Raw genomic sequence first — 23,082 nt, 5'->3', positions numbered from 1 at the left:
AGAGTGGGAGAAAGCGATGCTCTAAAACAGGGTGAGGCACGGACAAGGAGTCACTCCTTAGTGTATTTCATGCCGTTTGGACACTGTGCATTCTGACATTCTCTAAGAACTGGGGTTCAGTCTCCAGTACACCAGGCAGCGTATCACACACAAGAGGGGGTAAATAACACTTCTAGGTCCTAGCTTCTCTGCTCACACTGAAATCAGAGACCACTAAAAAAAGCAACAAAATGAGGCCGCAGAAACCTGGTCCCTGTGCTATGTGAGCACCTCTACCTACTGCAGCTCTTTCAGCACATGTCCCAGACTTGGGTGGGACAGCCAGCCTGACACAACACTGTGTTCTTCGCTGCCTGTACTTAACTATCAAACCATCAAGCTATGCTAGAACACCCAGGCCTTCGTAAGACAATGCAATAGAGAAGAAAAAAACATCAAAGCATCGTAAACGCAACCATGGCTGGCAAAGGAATAAGTGAAGAGAGACATGGAGCAGTGGTACCTGCGGAGGGCAGCCCTGCAGTGTGGTTTGTAGGCCGTTCAGCACAAGGGCTGCTCAGACAGGCACTGCTTTTAAAATGAATTCTGCATCCATCATTTGCGTGCATGTCAACAAATCAAACTAAGGTATGTGATTTATGCAAGCTCAACCCTTTTTGCCTGCTCGCACTGCTGCCTCCAAGGCCCTAGAACAAATACATCACTTCAAAGGAACAAAATGTACTCATGCAAAACTTTGCAGATGTCAGCTTTATGCAAAAAAGCCGTTCTCAAAGCTACTGATTTTCCCTAACAGCTGCGAGCAGAACAGCTACACCTCCATCCTATGTTAAGCTCCCAACCTCTGGCCCCACAACGCATTCTGCTCTGACAGCTGCAGCTCACAGCACTTTCCCATTTTGCATCTCACTGGTTATTTTCCCAGGCAGCCTCCTCTGGCATTACAGGGCGCTGCCATCCAGTGACCAGCCCTCGGCAGGCACTGCAGCGCTTGGGCAGGGAGCTTCCCAACAACACAGTGCCCCAGGCACAAGGGAGGGGGACAATGCTTGCAGAACTTTTTCGCACCACATCTTCACTGTTGCTGTGACACCTTTGAATAATGTTTACTAACAATTTATTTTAACAGATAGTCTCTTCCACAGTAGGGTCTTCCTTGTCCAGCCGTATGCAGCACGTTGCTTAGGCACTGCTACTCCACAGGCTGCTTGGATTTTCCATCTTGGGCAGTATTGTACGATTCACAGTTTGTACACTTCATGCCTAGGAGATGGAACTGCACAGTAGACCGGGAATTGCAATCATTACAAAGAATCTACATACACAGAAAAGAAGAGAGAGAAAGAGGCTGTTGCATCAACAGGACACTCAATAAGAACATTGTACAGCTATGCTTTTAGTAACCACTGAACTGCCAGCATCAGCTAGGCTGCTGTGTGGGACAGTCAAGCAAACGCCCCTCTCAGAACAGGCAACAATGAGGTCTCTCCCAGTATCCTGACTCCAGGAAGCAGTGAGATGTGCTGTCCAAATTGGAACAGATAAAACTAAATCAATCAGAGCAGTTTCATTCACTCTTAGTAGCTAACAGCACCCAGTTCACACAAAGAAATGGAACCAGAAATTATCTCCATTTGCAAGCTTTGCACAAATCAATAGCCGAATATTTTGCAGAAAAAAATAGTATAGTTACTCTGGATTGTGAGGTTCCAAAACCAAATATTTCTGTTTTTCGCTATGGCAGCACCAAACATAGAAGGAGGCGTGATACTTCCAAACACCAAACCATTTCTCCACTGCGTGATATTATGGTACTTTCTGCTTTTATTTTGTTGTTGGCTGTTTTGTTTCTTGCTTTCTTCTTTTTTTTTTTTTTTTTCCCCTAGTAGGGCAGAGGGTGCTGATGTTTTAAAATCCAATCGATGCCACCTTAGGTCAACACATGACATTTCTTCAACAATCCCTAGCAGTCAGATTGGCTCCTAATGCAGGATGAGTTCCTAGCGCTCTCTACTGCCAGCAAGGGTGTGCTGCAAAGCTGCCAAGAGCAGAGGCATCAGTGCACGCCTCATCTCTTACCTCCACCATCATGTTCTGATACTCTGTGGGCATCGGAGTTTGTGCTACTTCATCATCCAGCTGACGCCAGTACCTTCTCATATCTAAAGCAGAGTGCATGCACAAAGGACACCTGTACCCTCTGGCAAAAAGGGGAAAAAGCCGTATTCAGAAAATGGAGTAGGACCACAGAACAAGTCCACTCAAAAGGACAAGTTTCTCATCATACAAATCAGAGAAAAACACCAGCAAGCAGAAACATTCCTTCAATCAGAGCTGGGAATTAAAAGCTTCCTTTCACTTTAGCAGCTGACCTAAAGCTACTGGGTACCGGAATGACATTGTGATCATTGCCTCAAATAATCTACTCAGATTACAACCACACAAGAGAGGTTTTGAACTACTTACTCTTTTAACATCTCTTCATAACATGTTCTGGAAAGAAAATACAAGAAGTTCAGTAAGAACTGTTACTGATCGGTAACACATCTGGTTTGAACAAAGGGAAAAGGTTCGCAGCTATCCCTAAAACATAAGTTAAAAAACATTCCGAGTCCAAGTGAAAAGAAAGCTTCCCCTCAAAATCATCTGGTATGCAGGCAAACACACAGCGATAAAGCGTACCTGATTTCATTCTAAGTAACATGAGAAAGTAAACAATACGACAAGAATATGGCAGTGTGAGTTTGGTGAAAAAAGATGCATCACGAGGTAACTTCAGAATGGGCAGCAGCAAAGGGAAGACTCAGTCTGGAGGGCATTAACTCAGCACACAGGAAAAAAACATGAAACAGAGTAACACAAACAGTAAGAAGGGAAAATGACATCTTGAGGTTACAGGTGGATCGGGAGGAAGGGAAGCAGGTAGTCCCGCTCTATCCATTCTTCCAAAGGCACACTGGGCTACGCATCACTGCACAAGCTCAATGGAGCAGGCAGATTTTGCAGAGTAACACAGTATTCTACAGCCTGGAGAGTGCCTAGAGAAAGAATTTAAAATTTAGTGCATAAACTAGCACCAGCCTCATAAAAACATTGTGCAATTGCTTTCTGCACCAAGTGGTGGAATCGCTATGGGATTCCTGCCACTGAGCTGCAACAGAAGGAAACAGCATAGGAAAAATTCAGACCAAATCTTCCTCCGCCAACACAATTTGCTGGTGAAGAAGGAAAACACCCTTCTTGCGATACTTCTTGAAGAAGCAGAGCCCATCCTCTACCACGTGGTCCCTCAGGAACCACGCACACCCAGCACGCGTACACAGGTCAGCAGGTATTCCCAATTCCCAAATATCTGCAAAGCTTTACTTGTGGAGAAGGTGACCGCATGGCAGAACGCGAGCTTCCACACGGGATGTGTGAATGTCCTGTTTTGAGACAAGTATCAGACAAAAGAAAGAAAACATTAAGTTCCAACACAGCCTACAGCACAGCCCAACATACTTCCCAGAGCCAAAAGCAAAGTAGCTCACCTCCAAGCATATGGGACAATCCTGCCTGGAGACATTTTCGATACACTTGGCAAAGACAAAGACAAAGTTACACTGCTGTATGGATATCAACTTTTTTTTTTTATAAAAAAAAAACACCTCAAGAATTCCTTTAGGATGTATAAGAGAAGATGTGTGAAACACGACTGCTTTCACACAGGTTTGACTCTCTAAGGATCAGCAGGTAGCTGTTTGAAGAATAACAACAACGCAGCAGAACAGCACTGAACACTGCCAGACCTGCCCTGTGCAGCAGCGCTCAGGGCCGGGAGGTGCCGAGGTGCCAGCCGAGCTTCAGCCGCGGCCGTGCGGGCAGCTGCCGTTCCCGCCGCCCGCGCGGCCCCGGCTCCTCGGCAGCCGTTCCAAAGAACGCGCAGACGTTCTATTTGTCAGGGCCCCGAACCGGCACTCCCTCACCTTGTGCTTTCCCCGCAGGCTCAGGCTCAGGCACAAGTTGCATTTGGAGCAGTGGAAGAAGTCTTCCTCGGGGCCGATCCTAGGGAACGATCACGGCTCAGCAGCCGCCACTCCCCCGCCGCGACCAACCCCCGGCACCGGGCCGCACCTGCAGATGCCGCACTCGTCGCAGTGGTACTGCTTCTTGTCGCGGTCGAAGAGGTGGCACACATCGCAGTAGTACTCCCCGAAAAGACTACCGCAGCCCTCGCAACGCTGCTGAGGCTGCCGGCGGACGGGGTGACGCCGCCGTTAGCGGAGCGCCGCCCGCCTCCGCCCAAAATGGCGGCGCCACCCCTCGCGGCAGCACCTCCCCCCGCCCCCGCGCACCTTTTGCAGGAGACGGCAGCGCGTGCACTGCACCTCGGCCACGCGGAAGCGGTCCAGACGGTGCTCCTCGGCGCCATCGTGGCACAGCCGGCAGGGGTACAGCTTCCCGCAGCACGGCGCCTGCAACGGCACGGTGCGACTCAACGCCCGCATGGCCCCGCGCCGCGGCCCTCCCCGCTCCCGCCGCCGCCGCCTCACCCGCAGCAGACAGCCCCGCCGGTAGTGCTCGCAGCCCCCGTCCCGCTCCGGCTCCTGCCGCTCCTCCGCGATAGCCGCCATGGCCACAGCGCCCGGCGCGCCCCACCGCTCCCGGCCCGCCCCTTCCGCCGAGCGCCGCCCCGCCTCCAGCGGAAGGCGCGCAGAGCGCCGCGCCCGCAGCGCTGTGGGGCAGAGGCTGAGCGAGCCACCGGGACCCGCTTGTGTCGAACGGCACCTCAGTAATTACTGCGCGTTCTAAAACATCGCTGTGAGCGTACTGCAAAAATGTACAGCATTTATTCACATACGGACAAAAAGGCACAATTCTACCGAATATCTTAACAAAAAATACAGCTGTCTTCGACTAGGTCTTTATAAATACTTCAAAAAAGGGGGGAAATAAATACAGGATTGGGCCATGTAATATAAAATAGTCATCTCTACATATACTTTTTGTTTCTACCTGCTCCTCTTCATGCACCTTCTCGATTAATTTCAGCCGAATGGACACCAAAGCCAGGCACGTAGTGAAAAATCTTCTGTACACGGTTTTACAAACGTAACGACCATTTGTTCCAACATCCGCAATTCAGACTGATACACAACATGTATAACCAACCCTTCACTGAGATCTGTGAGTTCATAACCTAACGACTGCCATTCTGGGCAACAGACACAAGTCCAACCAGCCCAGGGACTGACGCACTTCGTCAATCAGCATCAAAGGTCTCTTGGTCAGTCTGCACAAGTAAAGGTAATGCCTAGGAACACACATTCAGCAAATGGTTCCATCCCAACAAAGTATGGGGGTGCTGTATGGTCACTGCTGTACCTCTGCCACCTCCTGCTGAGCGCTGCGAACGGGGACACAGCTATCCTATCGAGCTGGCCATCCTGCAGCCATCCGACTGCCCTTGGAATGAGGATGGGGGAAGCGCTTTTTGGTTTTGGTTCAGCATAACTCGAAACATTAGAAAGCTTATAAACCTAAACATCGGGGAGCAAAACAGGTAAGGCATTCATTCTGCACAACATTAGCAATTGGAATAGTGCAAATTCACAAGGTACCTCTTTCATAATAGAGCAAGGTTACATGCTAGAATCAGAATTTAGATTATTCCATCTATGGCTTGAAGAATTCCCCACATGGTCGTGAGCTTCTTACTGAAACAATGCCTGCCTTAAACGTGTGGCTGTATGTCAGGTAGAGCCATCTGCAGTTACCTTCCGTCTGTCTGCTGCTTTTTGATCACAGAAGTACTTCTATTTTAACAGATCCCAAAAGCAACTACGTAATGTCACATTCACCAGTGCCCTATTGGGCTTCAATCTGTGCAAGTCATGAGGTCAATCCAAATTCCTGGGTCCAGCAATGGTCTTTCAAAAAAACACCGTGTTAAACCAAACTTCCTTTTCTCAGCATCACCCCAGAAGATATCAGAAGGTTCAGACTTCAGAGTTTTAAAACATAAACGACAGGGATACATTCTGTTGCAATATTGAAGTAGTTACAACTTGCATAGCAAGACGGGGTGTTAATAAGCCTTTTTCTGATTGAATCCTCTGGAAGACTCAGTTACGGCAGAGTTCTACTGTACTTTAAAATCTTCCCTGCTCGAGAGGCAAGGGTCTAACAATAAAATGCAAGTGAGCGTGGTTAACAGCAGGCTGGGCTGTTGTTCTTTATGCCTGTGTTTCTCTAACTCATTGCAGCTGAAACCTTCGTTTCACCAGTGCATACCTAAGTTAAATCTACGCAGAATTCCAAAATTTACAGGCTCCTAAGAATCCAGTTACATGTGCACTCTACAAAAAAAGTATCATAATGAACTGTTAACATTATTGCTCATAGCTTTCTTGTTATTGCCATTTGCAATTATTAAAAAAGTATGCATACGAGTTCCCTCTTCCATCAAATCTAGTCCAGAATAGAATAGCTTTTTTTCATTTGACTGTAAAGAGCTAATGACAATTTATTGCCTCTCCATTTTATTTAAAAATATATATTTCTGTCCATTTTAAGGTAACTCTTTAGTGTCATAAGCTGGGCTTTCCCAATGCTTTACCATTAGTGCATATGTGGTGGGTTTTGGGAAATCCTACTGACTGGTGCCTTAGCATTTCGTTGCTTGAATTATCAAGGTGTTTGGGAGGCAGGTAACGAAATGCTGACGGGTTATTCTACAGGGCACAGTAACCTGTGAGCCCGGCCCCTCTCTCAGAACTAAGCCACTGGAGCCTTTTCTCCACACTCAGTCTGAGTACTGTTAAGCTGTTGCAGTGTAAGGCAGCTGCAACCCTGACCTGTCCCTTCCTTTTTTTCCAGTTTAACATCTCGGTCTTGTACCTACACATCAACTCTGGAGCTTACGGAGGGTTTTAAGCTGCCACTTGTGCTCAAATCGAATGCAACAACAAACATTCTGCAAAGAGAAGACAAAGACCTACCACCATCCAAGGCAAGTGACCTTTTGTAGCAGGGCGTAGCAGTGCAATATGGTTAAATTAATAACCATCTTTGATTCAATACACACTAGTTAAATTAAGAGCTTGTGCTTTTTCAGAAAGCAGGGGAAGGGAAGAGAATTTTAACAGTGCAGTTTAGCGAAAAGGGATGATGCTGCCTAATTCCCCACTACTCACCCCAGCCCCTAGATGATTTTGTGACTTACTTTACTGTTCATCACAAATCCTGTTTTAGTAGTGATGCCAATTCTCTGCTTACTCAGGGAAGTTGCAAATAAAGGAGATTCAAACTGGTCACGGAATGAGTTAGGGGGGGCAAAAAAAAACCAGCTTTAAGTGTATGTAAACATGTTCATACAGCTCAGGAATAATGGGTTATCTATTTGTCGGTCTGTAGCCATGTCTAAGAACTCTCCCCTCTCACACCAATAAATAAAGTGAAGTTGGTTTGTAGGCAGTGACCACTGAGCATGGTGCCCCATTGCCCAGTCAGGATGCCAGGATGCTTCTCCTAATAATGTCCGTCCTTCTGCTGATAGTGCTGTTTGGGCTGAGCCTCTGCTGTCTGCACTTTTTTTCAGCTACTTCACTTTCAGAGTCGCTCATTTCAGCATCAGGGATGTACCCATCATTCTCACTGTCAGGCTTCGGCTTACTTTTTGCCCTATCCTTCGGTGAAACTCTGCCCACGCTCAGGTAGGGGTAACCGGAGTTCTGGCGGCAGGTCTCCTCTGGACTCTCACCTTGCTGTTGCCTCTCCCCCTTCTTTGGAATTCGGAATCCGCCCCAGTTTTTCACTGGGCTCGTGGGTGTCGTAGGCACTTTAACTACTGTCTGATTGGAGTTTATTTTGACAAGACCCCCATTGCATTTAGGCACTATGTCCCTCCGTGTGCCAGGTGCTGACCTACCACTGGAGTGGTTCACAGCCCTTTTGTTTTCTGATTGCCTCTGAGAGAGTTCTGTGGGTCTCAGTGGTTTGTGGTTTTGTTTAGTTTTTTCCTTTAGTTCTGTCTTGATTACCTCGCATTGTGGAAGATTGTCTCTTGTTTTTCTGTGGTCTGGCATAACTATGCCATTTTTCTGCTGTGCTGATACAATCCGTGTTTCTGCAAAGCTCTTGTCAAAATTTAAAAAGCTTCCTGGAGCTGCACCATCTCCCCTTTGGCTGGGCTGCCTCAGCGTGGATTTGCTACTGTTCCCAGAGCTATTACTTACTCTGTCTCTTTTGTGTGATTTTTTCAAAGAGTGTGTTAGAGATGTGCCCATTTGTTTCCTGAAGAATGCTGAATGCCATTTCAAATCCTCTATCTTAGGGGCATTGGGACCCAAAGATGGACTATTGAACAACACTACGTTTTCCATTGAGGAGAATGAAGAAGGCACACCTAAAGGTAAAAACAAATTAGGTTAAAGTCAAGCAATCAACGTCTAGACAAATACCACTTTTAAGTAGTACATATTTTAACACTACTTCTGCCAGACAAGTTTCTTCAGTGTAAATGGGCATTTGGTTGGTTATCCAGCACCTTTACATCATGACTATGTGGCTACTACGTCCTGGTTTCACAACACTCTGTTGATGTTGCTGTCTTCCCCATAGCCATCCTACACCCAATTGTATCTGTAGCAAATACAATTCCTAGTGCTGTTACATGCATTAAGGCACAGAAACTCCTCAGATGGGGTAAAATAAGCTATCAGCAAGTCAATGTGATTGATTCTATCTAAAATTAATTCATTACTGAATTCTTTGAGGATAATCTGAGTTAATATAGTAACTCTGAAGTTTCTCCTCTAGGAGGAAAGACTACTTTCGGTGAAATTAGGCAGAAAAAGTATGACGTTTCAAACTACCCTACAATGCAAAGAAACACACACTAAATACTAATGCAAAGGCATTAATAAAACATAAACTCAGGAGATACCATATGGCACTTGAATGTAAGTCATGGTCTCTCAGTCAAAAGGACTCATTGAAGAATCACAATTGACAGGACCTGAAGCAGCAAACCATTCAGTACCCCAAGGATAACACAGGCTTACTGGTTTCTATAGCAATGTGCCCTCCATTAGAGCTATGCAAATTTTTATCTTCTTCCAATCTGCTGATGCATGGTGGACTACATATGATTCTAATGAGAATAAATGAGGCCTTGCTTGTCCTTCAAAATCAGTCGTTAGACTCTAATCAAACACTTCAATGCCTATGCCTGTGTTGTCAAGTGAAAAAGACAATGCTTAAGCATACCTGAAACTCTTTCTTGTTCCAACTGTTTTGCGTAGATGTTAAATATCTGTTCTTGAACTTTGCAAACAGATCTCTTGATTTTTTCCCGTCGAGTCACCATGTAAGTGAGATTACGCACCTAAAAGGCATCAAAAGTGGATGAGTCTCCAAAATTATTCTTAGAAACAGTCTTAAATACCATTTAACTGATGGTTTATCAGATTTGGAAGGCTCACACTGCAGAAGTAACTTCTATGAACACCTGCACTGGAAGCTTACTCTAAAAACTGAGCTAATATTGTATTAGGTATCAGAAGAATAAACACTTGGCATCCTTTAAGCAGAGACATCCCGGAGCCAGGAGGCCTTGAGGAGGACATATATCAGGATGTTTTGAGGATGTTGCCAAGTTGGCAAGAAAACTCAAGGTCCATGTATCCTTAGCTGAACCACCTTCATTATAATAGCAAAAATCACATCCATAGGCCAAAAAGCAATCTCTCTCCTGTATGTGTGTTCATTGACATAATGCACACAAGGCACTCAATCCACTTTTCAGACAGCAGTTTTCTGGAGACCCCGATGGGACAGCTGTGAAGCTTTGCCTGGATAGACTTGCTGGCTGCTGGAGGGAAAAAAATGTTCTCTGAACTCCAAGCATGCACCAACCTACTGTTCAAAGAACTCTGTGAGTCATCTCCCTGTCTGGAGTGATAAGTGACTCTAAGTTGCAGTGCATGATAAAGAAACATTGCATGGGGCATGGTAATGATAGGTAAATGTATTCTGTAAGCTTTGTGCACGTGTGGACAGTGATGACTGGAGTGCATGAAAGCATGGTTGATAAAAACAATCTTTCTGATTAACAGTATAGGAACAGGACAGTCTATGTAGTCCTCTCTTGCTCTCTACGAGGATACATCCTGAAACACAAGGATAAGTGTGGTGGGGATCTTCTAACAGAGAAAATTTAAAGAATATTGTACTCAGTGGTGGCTGTAGTATAAATTGGAAGATGAGGAGAAATGGCCAGAAATGCAGACTTCGAATCATAATACAATCTTGGAAATTATTAAGTTTTGTAGAAGGCAGGATAAATGGGGTGACGTCTCATATGCAAATTTTTCACTTTGAGAAATGATTACAAAACAAGGAAAAAATGTTAACTGTTGTTATCTAACTTGAATGTCTTAATGGTAATGGATGAAAAAAAAAATTACCTCGTTCTTCTGCTTGCAATATTGAAAAAAAAAAAAAAGGGATGAAGATGTGTCAATGATGATTAACAGAGGCAACAGCAGTGAAGGGAATAGAGAATTTAGTCCTACTGCATGTAGAAATCGAGCACAACAGAACCCTGTAGTACTGGCACCACTGTGACATGCAATAGAACCAGAATGGCACATCAAGGCTATTTTTCTACTTCAGATTTGATGAATTGAAAAGAATCTGCTGGGTCCTACTGTGAAAACCCAGAAAAAACATACTGATCTTTTGAAACGATAATTGAAAAATCATACTCCAGATAAGAGATATGTAAGTGCTGTTGAACATTACGTTTTTCCCGAAGGAAAATAACTGTGCTGGAAAAGGCTCTGGAGGAGAATGGGAGGCTACATACAAGGGTCAGTCTGCTGTGCTGTTAATATAAGAGGCAAGAAAATTGACCCTGGGACTGAACATTACTGTTAGTGTACCACATACGGTTGCAACCGTGTTGGAGCAGAAAGGACACTAGTGGTTATTCCTAAGGAGGACAGCACAATACCAAGCAATACTGCTCAAACAAGAAGATATAGCAATCAAACTGTCCAATGCATCATTATTATCTTTACATGAAAGATAACTGGTACACGATTGTTTACTAACTACCAAACAGGTGTACTCCAGCTATTCAGACCTGAAGGTTACTCCTTAACAGAATCGAAGCTGGGAGGTGTTTACTGATGGATGCAGCTCGGCTGTGAAAGGAGAACAGAAGGCTGGATACACCACTGTTAGTCTAGAAGAGGAAATAGAGGCAAAACTGCTACCAGTGAACACATCTGCTCAGAAAGCTTGATTAATTGCTTTAACTCGAGCCCTGGAACTATCAGAAGGAAAACAGGCTCATGTCTACACAGACTCAAAATATGCTTTTGGAATAATACAAGCTGATAGTGCAATTGAGAAAGAAAGATGACTGTTATCTCCACAAGGAAATCCTATACATTGTAGTACAGAGATTATGAAATTACTTCAAGCAGTTAGTAAACCTAAAGAAATAGCAGTGATACACTGCAAAGCACATCGATCTGGACAAACCAATATAGTTAGAGGAAACGAAAAGCACATAAAGTCACAAAAGGAACTGCTCTATCAACAACTGTAGGAGCCTTAGTCACAGTAACAACTTTAAATATCGATAACCCTAAAAAAAATGAAAGCAAGTTGGCTAAACTACTGAAACGCACGAAGAATGCTGAAGGATGATGGGTAACTACAGTTGGACAGCGTGTTGTAACTCTGCAAATGATGAAAGAATTAATCAACTCATCAGAAGACAAATATAGGAACTGAAGCTTTAATTGAAACAGTGAAAAGATACGGTGTAGGAATCAATATGATGCTGATCACTGAGAGTGTTACAGAACCATGTGAAATTTGTGTCAAAAGCAATCCTAAGATCCAAAGACCCCTTCGTGGGGAGGTGAAACCAGGTTTTATGCCTGCGGAATACTGCAAATTGACTACACACTCTCCTGAGCATGTGACTACTGACACCTGCACATCAGGTGACAGATCTACTTTTCAAACAATATTTGAATTATATATCATGTGCAAATTTAGAGGAATGCTGAAAAAGCTTAAATGTTCTCAAATAGCTCAGCATTATTTGTTTCTCGTTGCTTGAGACATAAAAGGAAATTATACTTTATTAGTAGTATAAAAAGTGAAGAGCTATTCAGCAGAATCACTCTTTCTGATGACCCTGCCACTGCCCACGGAGTGATCAAAGTGAAGGCAGGCCTTTCTATTCACACCACAGCACAAGGGAGGCAGCAGGGACTGAAAACAGTAACAAGGTGATTGTTTTGATTATCTCTTGTTTTTCAGAATAATGGCACGGGGAGGGAGACAGCACAGGCAGTGAAGGATAAAGTTCCTTCTTGTCTGGGAATAGCAGAGAGCCATACTCTATTGAAACAAACACAGTGACCACCTGATGCAATGTCTGAGCTGAAGGGGAAACCCAGACTGGAGGGCAACAGCCCTGGGCTGACATGTGCATGCAGATGGACCTTCCAAGGAGTGACAGAGCAGAGTTGCCCAGTTGCCTTTTGGTTGTGGGGATTCCAGAATCTGGGGGTTCCCCAAGGGCCAGAGGGCAGAAGGGGGTATCCTGGGTGTGCCCAGCTAGAAGAAATCTATGAACAGGGGGCCAGGTTGCCAGAGGAAATCACCATGCTAAGAAATATTCAGCAAACAGAGAGAGAGATTGATATGTGGTACTCTGCAGTGACACAAGCAGACCAATAGCCCCACCTTAAGTCCCTGCAAGGGGAAGAAGCTAAGCAGACTTCCAGCACTCAGGAGGCAGACAGCAAAAAACCGTGCAGGATGAGGGAAACTGGATGCTTGTCTCTTCTTGGAACAGGAGCCGCCACACCCTTGCTCCTGAAGTGCTCTTAAGCAACAGTTACCAAGGGATGGAAAGAGGATAGGGTGCAGGTAACAGTTCAAACCTTGAAAAGGACAACCATGTTAGTCCAACCACTGACTACAAGGAACAGACCAGGGCTCTTAAAGCCAGAGGACTACTATCTGCTCCTGCTCTCTCAAGTTGAGTCACAGGAGGCTGCAACTGGGAAATCACAAGATATTAAGAGACTTTATGTCCCTTGGAATGATGTTGAAGGTATCAGAAGTACAGGTAGCGTTCTCTTTGATTACCCCAGTTGGACACTGAGACCAGGCTTGTGGGTGGCAACTCTGCCCACAGCAAGGACATTCTGCACTGGATGATCTTTAAAGTCTCCCTTCTCCAAGCTATTCTACGATTAAGGAGCAGGTCTATTTTAATGTGTGAGGTTTTTTTTGTTAAAGTTCTGCTGTATTAGACTTCCAGATCTGCCACAGCCAGTATTACAAATATTATGTTACTGTCTTTATGCTTTGGCTTTGAATTAGAAGGGATTCCTCTAGCCAAGACCCTGCTTGATACTGTTCACGGTCCATGTTCTTTGCCTTATGTGATCCAGCCACAGGACAACAGACACATTATGTCCACAAAATTACTAATTATTAGGTGAACTACATGACACCATTAAAAATGTTTCTGGATGGATGACGCTGTCACTGATGTTATTCATAATCAAGTCTAACATGGCATTTTCCTGAAGAAGATCAAAAACACTTAGGAACCAATTTATTTCTTTTTTTAGCAACCAACTTCTCTTGGATGTTATAAGGGATGAGCCCCAACTGACTCTTAATATGAGCCCACACTCAAGAGGCAGGGAGGAGGCTGTGTTTCTTCCCTTCTTTTGACTCATGTCTCAACACCCCTGGAAAGGTCCAGAACAACGAAAGAAAGAAGTCTAGTGTCACCTCCTTTGGTTTGACTGGTGTCTATTTGTCTCAGTCAAGATGTGGCTCAGGTCTTGACTTCCAACCAGCCCTGGTACTGGATTCAACTACAATTCCAAAATGGGGCGGTGATATGGGGGGGAAAAAAAGTCCCTTCCCTTTTTTCTTTGATACTATAAATAGGGGTTGCTGAGGGCAGTTGCTCTCTTGCTACTGCTATACCCACTCCTTGCTGCCGCTGCTTGTTTTCTTTGTCACACAGAACACCTCCATATCCAGGCCTGGTGCTGGACCCACGATGGATGATCTCTCTCTCCCTCTTTTAATCTCTTTTGCTCTCTTTCTCTCAAAGCCGTTAAGCAGTGCAAGGTTTACTTGAATTACCTACAGAACTGTAGGAGGGCCAACACATATAAGAAAACTTTATTATAGTAATCTCTTATTAAAAGTTGATTGTTTCTCCTTGTGTATGGACCTTAACCTAACTGGAGCGATTTGCCAACCTGATCACTCTTCCTTCCATTCATGGGTGGGAAGTGATAGATGCATCTATCAGTGAGAACCAGAGTAGTAAAATATAAAATCAATGCTAGAATAACGTATCCTGTTTTGACACCACACTTTAAAAACCAAAAGCATACTCACATAATAATTTAAGATCCAAAGAACCTAATGATAAACTTAATTTATTTAACAGGTCCAAGGGAAGATAAATCTTGAACACACTGAACAGAAGCATCTCTCAATGCTGTGTAAACAAAAAACTGGTCCCAAGTCAAGGTAAGTTTCATATACTTTCCTCCTTGGGCAGCAAGGAACAGAGAAAGTCCTCACTGACTGAAAAGGTTCCATGTGGGGGTTGTGGTACATTCCACAGCCATTGGCCTTAATCAGTTTAAAAAAAAAAAAAAGCTTAAGTGCACAGTCCAGTTACAAGGATACTGTATACTGCAAACTACGAGCCCTGTGAATTAACCCTCTATTTGGAAATGGTACTTGGCATAACCCGAAATTTAGTGTTAACTGTCTTTTACCAGGCTGACAATACAACTTGGAGCAAGGACACAGCATGTACTGCCTGCATGCAATGGCATTAACTGGGCACATAATTTAGAAACTCAGCTATGAAGCCCGGTGCACGTTACGCAACTACAGGTAGTGCAGAGCTTACCCGCTCCAGATCTTGCCGTAGATGTGTGAAGAGCTGTAGTCTTCTGAACAGAACATCCTGCTCTCGTTTGGCCAGATTATCCTCCTCATCCTTCTTTGGGGTAATCAATGGCTTATTGAAGTTGGCTTTTCTTTTCAGCTTCCAGTACTGGTAAAGGAATCCCACCAGCTCCTCAGGCAACCGCAATGCTTTAGCCACTTCCAGAGACTCCACAAAAGTATAGAACTCATCCTCCAGCTGCTGGAGCTTCTGCTTGCGGAGACTGACTCTGTGGGCTTCCTCCTGGTTTTGATCCATGCTGTGGAAAGGGTCCATGTGGGCAGGAAGAGAGCTGTCCTGAATCCCATTCCCATTCTCTTGACACAGGTGGTCACTGAAGGTCTCATCATCTGTTCTCTTGGTGGAGCTGTGCTTGGGACAGTATGACTTAAACTTCACCTCATCGTTCTCTGCCAGTATGGTCTTCATCTCCAAGCCACGGTCAAATGCGCAGGTGACATGAAAGGCTGTTCTGCAGTTCTTCACTGAACACTGCAGAAATTAGATTAAAACTCATCAAATATAAATTTAGGAAGCCACACTGCCTATAACTATTTAAGCAGCCAGGACTGCTTTGAAAGAATCGACCCTGTTACCAGCCTCTGCTTCTAAGCAGCCTGTACTTTTTGGCTCTCTTTTAATTAGGTTTGCAATTTAGTGCTTTCAGGCCAGGCAACAACCAAGTGGCCCAGTGGGACAGGAGTGGTTAACCCCTCCCTAGCCCAATCCCCCCATTCGGTAATCAGCAATTCCGCAAGAGTAGTGTTCTTACCTTGACTGGAGCCACTTGCTGAGAACAGTGTTACACAAAGCAAAACATTCCCCCTTCGACTGCGTCAGCGTGAGAGAGAGGGGAAAAAACAACTTGCCGGCTCCAGGCCAGTTTGATGCTTTTAATTCAAGTCTTCCCAGCACTTGGACCCATGCTACCCAAAAGGCCTCGACTGAATGGGTTACATTTGATCCCATTGTCAAAAGTTTATAATATCAAATATTAAATCACTATTTCAGTTGCTACAGCCTTCATTTCACATGGGGCAGAAGAGAATGAGAATTCTTTTTTCTTATAATTTTTTTTCTTCCTTCCCAGTGAGCCATCTGTTCACTGGAGCGATGGGCACTTGTTCAGATGATTCAGCACTTCATTTCAGTTTTAAGTAACTTTTTCTTGCAAAATGCTGTCATAGTTATTACCAGTCATAAACTGAAACGTTTAAACAAACAGACACACACACACACACACACACACACACACACACACACACACACACACACACTTGTATCAACTCACACCTCTCCTGTAAGTGAGAAGAATTTGAGGTTGAAATCAGTGTTACTGATGTTAAGTGTGCTTAACTCAAGCCGTCTAACCTTAAAGAAAAAATGCATTGTGCTAGTATGTTTATACAGCACTTTGTAAAGAAGCCAAATATCTTTCCCTGGGTTTTCCTGCTCAGGTTGATTCAGCAGTTTGATTCAGCGGCCAGACGGCATATAAAGAGTACACTAAACTGCAAAAGTTTCCAATGAACATTCATTAATAAATGTCAATATATAAAAGGAATTAAAATAAAAAAATCAACATCTTTTGGCTTTTCCTCTGTTAGTAACAAACAGAGCAAAAGCAGAATCAAACTGTACAGAAGAATACTTGAGCCAGTTTCTAAGCTGCTATCATTTAGAGTACTTAACTCTTAGTGTGGCTGATGTTTCACTGGGAGCAAAGGGACAATTCTGCATCACTGGAAGAAAATCTGCAGGACGTGGGAGCTTTGTTTTTGCCCAGCCTGATGCATACCCCCAGCTGCCTGCTTTTCTAGTTACCATGAACATGTCCTAACATAGCTCTCCAGAGGATCTCTCTCCCACCCAGTTCAGCCAACTAATGCTATTCCTTCATAGCATAGTGACTTTTTTGATAAAACATTCATGTGTCTGCTGTTTAAGATTTCACAACACACATCTAAGTATTTCTCATTCCTAGCTTTAACGATACCAAGATTTCTACACAATTCCTTTGAGAGGTCAAGAAAAACTGGAATTTTTCTTCTCTTCCCCATAATTTCAAATGTTGAACTGTCTGAAGCAGCAATCATTGTGTATGTCAGCAGAAGGGAGAGGTGTTACCAGAAGAGCTATGGAAGGACACCCCTCTCCCTCACACACATCCCTACATACAGCTGATCAGTGTTCAGCTTAAACTACTACAGTTACTCCTCAAAACAGGTCTGCAGAATGGACAAAACAGTTTCTCTTGGTTACGTAACAGCTGCCAAGAGAAAAGGGACAGATCTGCAAGGAGGTAGTCTGTTTACAAATTTATATACTGTGGACAGATTTATTTTCTCTGCTTAAAATCCACTATTTTATACATTCCTTGAATGGAAACAAACTGACAGGTTTCATTGAAACTACTGCTATGTTTCTGTTTTACAACTTTTTCAGACAATGTCATCAAATGACTCAATGCAAAGGAAAAGGGAACACTTAAGATTTTAAACATTTTTGTGTCATCAAAGCTGAGCTCAGTTGAGCATTAGAAGTCAGAATGATAATGTGGCACTGCTTGTATAGCAGTGTGAGCTTACAGCCAGGAGGTTTGTTTTTGTTGTTATGGTTTTTTTTTTCTCCCTTGGAAACACCAAGAGCTCGGGAATCTACACACAACCCACGGAGGAAATGGAGCCCATTTCCTCAGCATGTGGCTTACTTGAATCTTGGGGCAGATCAGTAGAGCAATCTGTTTCTTTCTTAGTGTTCAAAGGCCTAGTATTATGTGATCAGATACTCTCCTCGGTAAATTAAAAGCTGGACCAACAATAAAACAAGTCCAGAAAAAAACAAAAGGCCTATAGTTTCACTGCCCTCCTTTGCAGTAAGAGCCAAGATGGAAATCACTGTAGTCCCAACTATACTGAAAACTCAATCACTCCAATGTTTAGTACCTACAGTTAGAAATTCAAATCTATAACTAAACAATACAACTAGCTCAACCATCAAAATAAAGGTGTTCACTTCCACTGACTTAAATAAATTCTAAAGGTGCTGTGCATGCCCAGATTTTACTTCTTACAGGCAATGTAAAACGCTCACTGAAGTATCCAACTTGTCTTAGAAGTCACCAAATAGAAATTAACATGGATTTCAACACAGAGGCATTTGGCATTCAAACTTCATTTTTGTTCTTGATACATCACAGAAATGTATTTTCTTCCTCTACTCAAAAAAATTTTATTTCAGTGTACTAATAAACCTATCAGCCAATCTAGAAATTAGAAGTCCCGTGGGATGACTTGGTTATTTTTGTTACAACTTTATTAGAAGGAAAGAGCACACTAACTTTCAAAAGCACTTTGTGCGCAATTAAGTTCATAGAAGCAAACATGAAATCAAAGGAGCTTGACTGTGGATACACATCAGGCTTATCTCCTAAAAAAACTACAAAACACAGTCACTGATGCTATTAAATTACCTGTATAGAAGCACCAACTTTTTCATTACAAAGGCTGCATATCAATGCCCATCTACTGCTGGGAATATGAGAAACCTTGGTAATGGGCTCCATCTTCTCCGGGCTTCCAATGCTCACCTAACAGAAAAAAAAACCAAACATTAAAAAACAGAGTGATTATTATACCTATAACTGAAAAAGGAAGCAATCTCAAAGAAATCTTGTACTCATACATAAAATGAGCAAGTTCAGAGCTACTCAGCTTGTAAGGAACTAAAGTACAACTTTTTAAAAAAAATGAGTTCCTCGCAGCATGAAAACAGTTTCACAATGAACACCATCAATTGGAAGTTACTGCAGAGGATGAGTATTTCAATTACGAGAACCCATAGGAATTCTTACTGCCATATTTCAATTTCCCCTCAACTTCGGTTTACAAACTAAAATGCTATTTGTGCATTTGTTAAATGAGCATTGCCAGCAGTTATCCCTTCTGATGGCCAATTCTGATTGACAAAGGTTAATGTAATTACTTTCTTTTCAGATGATGCTTCATTCTGCTAGATTTTACATCTAAGTGAAAATCTTTGATACTGCCTTCTTAAGAAGTACCATATATATATATATATGTATGCTCATCATTGCAGCAACAGACACTAGGCTGGACAATGTTTCAGACAGATTCTTCTCTCCCAAAATCTGCTTCTCTGAACACAGGCACTCCAGCAGGTCAGTGCCTACCTCTGGAATCCATAGAGCACAGCTGACGTGAACCCACTTGGTGCCACTGCGGGTCGGCTTCATGGCACCACCCTTCTTGGGACACAGCAAGCACTTGGGCTGAACACCAAGAGCACAGGTCCTGCACAGCCAGCTGCCTTCTGGCACCTTCAGGATACCATAACAGGCCTGTATTCAGTTATAGGAAAAAGAAAGAAGACAGAGGATACAGCACAAGTTTATGTTACTTCTTAGCTGTTTACATGTTGTCTTTCAAAACTTTCGAGATATTTCCATGGAATTGATAACAGTATAGAAACATCAGTTTGTAAAGAATCTCGGGACACCTTCAGGCACTTAGCCAAACACGTGACCCATTCACTCCTCTAACAGACCTTTCACTGACAGAAGTCATGACCAGTTGCTATACATAAGAATACTGCCCACCCTTCAACCAGGAATTTGTTCCCCCCACTGAAAAGCGAGGCAAATGCCAACAGACAGCTCTGCAAGCAGTGAGAGAGGATGAAGTTCAATATCACAAAGACTACATGTACCAGGAAATGGACTGTATCTATTTCACAAGACGACAACTCCTAATTCAAGAGCTGCGTGATACCCAATGTTATTTCAAAGCACTTTTTCTTCCTTCTTATTCAGAAGGAAAAGTGCAAAATCAGCAACTAAGATCTTTTTTATTTTTCCTCCCAAAAGATTGTCTTTATGGAGACCTCCATTGGTACTCTCAATTTTAACCTTCAGTTGTTGGAGTTGATGTGATCAGAGACTAAAATGAAACTGTTACAGGTCTAAAAACATCAAGGTTACTCTCAAGAGCACTCTGTAAAATACCTTACAGCTTGTAGGTAAGATTTGTACCTTGCAGTTTTCTTAGAAGAATTTCTTTACTGTTTGCACAAATATATCTAATAAACATGTTCAAGTAAATGCCACTCTTGCCTACGAGACAACACAGCTTCCCAAATGCTGAGTGACAAATCAAATTCCTTTGAGTCTGAAGGAAGGACAAGATGAAAAAAAGGCATCTTCCATAATAAGAAGCAGTCAAGAAATACATACAAGGTACGCCAGAATTGTATCTGCTGTTCCATGCTAAAAAGGCTTCTAACCTGCCACAATTTCTCAATTCTGTCATTTCTGATTTCATCCCATTGCTCAATAGAGTGTCTGCAGCAGCTTAGAAGACCAGTGTCTGTCACTGGAAAAATTCAAACTATCATCTTCAGCGGTTTGGCTATCTGTTTCTGTTACCACTCCTACACTCCCTTTCAGTTCCCCAGCTGCCATACCTGGTGCACACAAATATTGCATTTGTCACAAAACACCATTTCGTTGCCATCTTCTCCATCTGGAGACTGACAGACATCACAGACAACATCTTCATCATATTCAATCCCAAGTCCTTCTTCTGTCTCAATAGCATGATTCATGTTATCATAGCATCGTTGTTCAAACTCTTCTATGACCCTTTCCATTGTGTACTCATCCAGCTCAGGCATCCCTGAGAAACAGAATTGGTTATTTAAAGAGAAAAACAAACCACAATGCATGACCATGCACAACTCCAGCTTCTGAGCAACAGCCTAGTAGATATAGTCCAGCTCCCCCCAACCCCTAACACACACATTTCATTTTATCTCTAAACACTCTTGCTCATTCCAGCATAGGCAGTTTCCCAACAGGAAAAAAAAAAGTCAAGAAGTCATGTAACTTATTAAATTAATGATATTAAATTAACAGAAGCATTGTATTCAAATCAATTTTTAACTATCACTCAAATTCTGGCTTCCTAGACTTGTACTATTATCTCCTTCTTGGAAAAAGCCTCTAGGGTTCTATCTATCTATCTATGGCTTTTGTTGCCTTTTTGTGACATACATGTTTCATCTCTGATCAATCAAAGACTTGAAAGTGTTTTGAACCAAAACTTGATGAAAGAACAAAAAACAATGACAAAATCTGGTATAATACTTGTAGCCAACTTACAGTTTCTAATAATGGTTGGCTGTAAAAAAAAAATAAGAAAAAAAAAAAGAGTAAGAGTTCTGGCCCAGTCAGTGCTTCCTCTCTGTCCTGCATTTCTCACTTGCCATGAGACAGATGCAATACTTCCAAAGTTGCTAATACCAAACTTTACCACAAAAACCGGAAACACAAACACATGTGAAACTGAGAAAGCTGCATTACTAAAAGTACTCATTTTCCCCTTGCAAAGTCAGTTTAGAACAAGAATTTCCACGTTATTCAATCACTACAATGGAGCGTAGGCTTAAGATGACATCCCGCTTTGTCCAGCTCCTAATGCCTAACACTCACTGTGACATACAGAAGATAATAACCTCACGATGTGTGATTTAACATGAAAATCCTCCTTTCAGCTCTCCCTGTGAATAACCGAGTCACACACTGCAGGAAAAAAATACCTCCCTAGATCTCAAGCTGGAAAATGAACACTCTACAGAAGTACACCTACCTCCCTTACGGACACACAAACACTTGCACTTAAGTACATTTCCTACTACACTGACTGAGAAGCTGAAAGGCAATAAATGGGAACATCCCAAATCCCACTGATGAACAAGTGAGCGTTGCCCTGCAGCCCAGAGATGTTACAAAGGCAAAGCAGGCTATCAAAGGAGTTAGAGAAGTTTGCAAGTCAATTCTAACTTCACAATTACTATTTCTTTACAAAAAAAAAAACAACAACTCAGAGAGACATCACTGACTGTGCATTGGTAAGAGTTATAAGAAAGGAATGAAGGTGCTGTGGCTTCATTTCAAAGGTTTACATACAGCTTTTTAAAGAAAGATTGTATGTTTTCAATACCTGAAACACTGCAGGTATCAAAGAAAACAGTGGGAGCTCATAGCTTCAGGGACACCATCAAGCAAGAGCTAAAATTACACAACAGGAAGTAGTTCCCTTCTCAATGCCAAAGGCATGATGCGTTCACGTGAAGAGCTATCTGCTGCAGCACCTCATGCCCACACTGCAAGCAGGGTGTTTCTGACAGCTTCCATCTTGGTCCTACGTGTAGGGAAAATATCTGTGGTGTGCTTATGGTGTCCATCTGTGGTGTACTATGAGCTTCGTGTACAGGTACAGGTCTGCATGACAGAGAGCCCCTCTTGTGCACTTTATCACAACTGCTTCACTCATTTTAACACCTACCACTCAGTTTAACACCTTGGTAGATCTCCTCTAGTTTTGTCAAGAATAAGGTACATTATCTATATTGGATAGATGGGTATCAATTACAAATCACACAACATACTTCAAATTCTCTTTATAAAAAGTTAGACACTTGTTGCTGATGCTTTCCTGATGGTACCTAGAAAAGTAACCTAAGCTCTTAGATCAACTTTCTTATTATTAGTTTTTCTTTTTTAATTTTCCAAGTTCAGTGCCAAACCTGAACAGACACCTGGAAAAAAAGGCTCGATTAAGCGATTAGGTCAAGTCTGGCTCATCTGTTTCTTCCATACGTGGGTTTAAAAAGGAGAGACTTTCAAAAAGTTATAAAAGGTCATTTTTGTGTCTTACCAGGTCTCGAGCTATGCCACACCTGTGCTCAAGCCACGTTAACTCCTGAGACTAGGCAAAACAGGGAACTGCCACAACGCAAAGACAAATCAGCAGTGTTTAACAGCACATCCAAACCTCTTCCACCAGCCACAGGATCCTTTCCCTTGCAAACAATATAGTAAAAGTCCTCTGCTGACTTGGAGACTCTCCAATTCTAGTGAAATCCACTCAAGAAGCACTCATTTTCCAAATAAGTAACCTTGTTCCTTCCCTGCACCTTCCTCCACACAACCTATCCCATAGAAAGGCAACGTTTGCTCCCTCCTGGTGACAGTCGCTCTTCCTGATTCAAAACCT

The 23,082-nt window shown here is 43.0% G+C and overlaps 2 protein-coding genes across 15 annotated transcripts in view; both read right to left on the bottom strand.

The window, feature by feature from the left end:
* Nucleotides 1-1,100: 1,100 nt before the first annotated feature.
* RCHY1 (ring finger and CHY zinc finger domain containing 1) lies at nt 1,101-4,692 on the bottom strand. The gene is made up of 9 exons (XM_085221873.1): nt 4,533-4,692; nt 4,335-4,454; nt 4,114-4,229; nt 3,966-4,044; nt 3,531-3,575; nt 3,367-3,425; nt 2,467-2,493; nt 2,080-2,200; nt 1,101-1,315 (listed from the first exon to the last, which is right to left on the bottom strand). The coding sequence occupies exons 1-9, from the start codon at nt 4,611-4,613 to the stop codon at nt 1,193-1,195; spliced, it is 771 nt and encodes a 256-aa protein (XP_085077999.1). The 5' UTR covers nt 4,614-4,692; the 3' UTR covers nt 1,101-1,192.
* A 107-nt stretch (nt 4,693-4,799) lies between these two features.
* JADE1 (jade family PHD finger 1) overlaps nt 4,800-23,082 on the bottom strand; it is a 147,775-nt gene continuing 129,492 nt past the window's right edge. For all 14 annotated transcript variants that reach the window (XM_019614533.3, XM_085221835.1, XM_019614531.3 and 11 more), the window contains 6 exons: nt 20,489-20,700; nt 19,200-19,367; nt 18,480-18,596; nt 14,969-15,499; nt 9,250-9,367; nt 4,800-8,386 (listed from right to left, as the gene is read on the bottom strand). In XM_019614533.3, the coding sequence (XP_019470078.2) occupies nt 7,488-8,386; nt 9,250-9,367; nt 14,969-15,499; nt 18,480-18,596; nt 19,200-19,367; nt 20,489-20,700 (2,045 nt within the window). In that variant the 3' untranslated portion in view covers nt 4,800-7,487. The remainder of the gene's footprint in view (nt 8,387-9,249; nt 9,368-14,968; nt 15,500-18,479; nt 18,597-19,199; nt 19,368-20,488; nt 20,701-23,082) is intronic.

Source organism: Meleagris gallopavo, chromosome 4, assembly GCF_905368555.1.
Source record: "Meleagris gallopavo chromosome 4, MGAL_WU_HG_1.1, whole genome shotgun sequence".
Taxonomy (NCBI): domain Eukaryota; kingdom Metazoa; phylum Chordata; class Aves; order Galliformes; family Phasianidae; genus Meleagris; species Meleagris gallopavo.
This window is presented reverse-complemented; position numbering and strand designations above follow the sequence as displayed.

Excerpts from the sequence above, each read along its gene's own strand:
- RCHY1 (XM_085221873.1), bottom strand. The coding sequence starts at position 4,613 with ATGGCGGCTATCGCGGAGGAGCGGCAGGAGCCGGAGCGGGACGGGGGC. Across the intron at positions 4,230-4,334 it reads GCTGCCGTCTCCTGCAAAAG|CCTCAGCAGCGTTGCGAGGG; the intron begins GTGCGCGGGGGC and ends GTCCGCCGGCAG. Across the intron at positions 1,316-2,079 it reads ATCAGAACATGATGGTGGAG|ATTCTTTGTAATGATTGCAA; the intron begins GTAAGAGATGAG and ends CTGTGTATGTAG.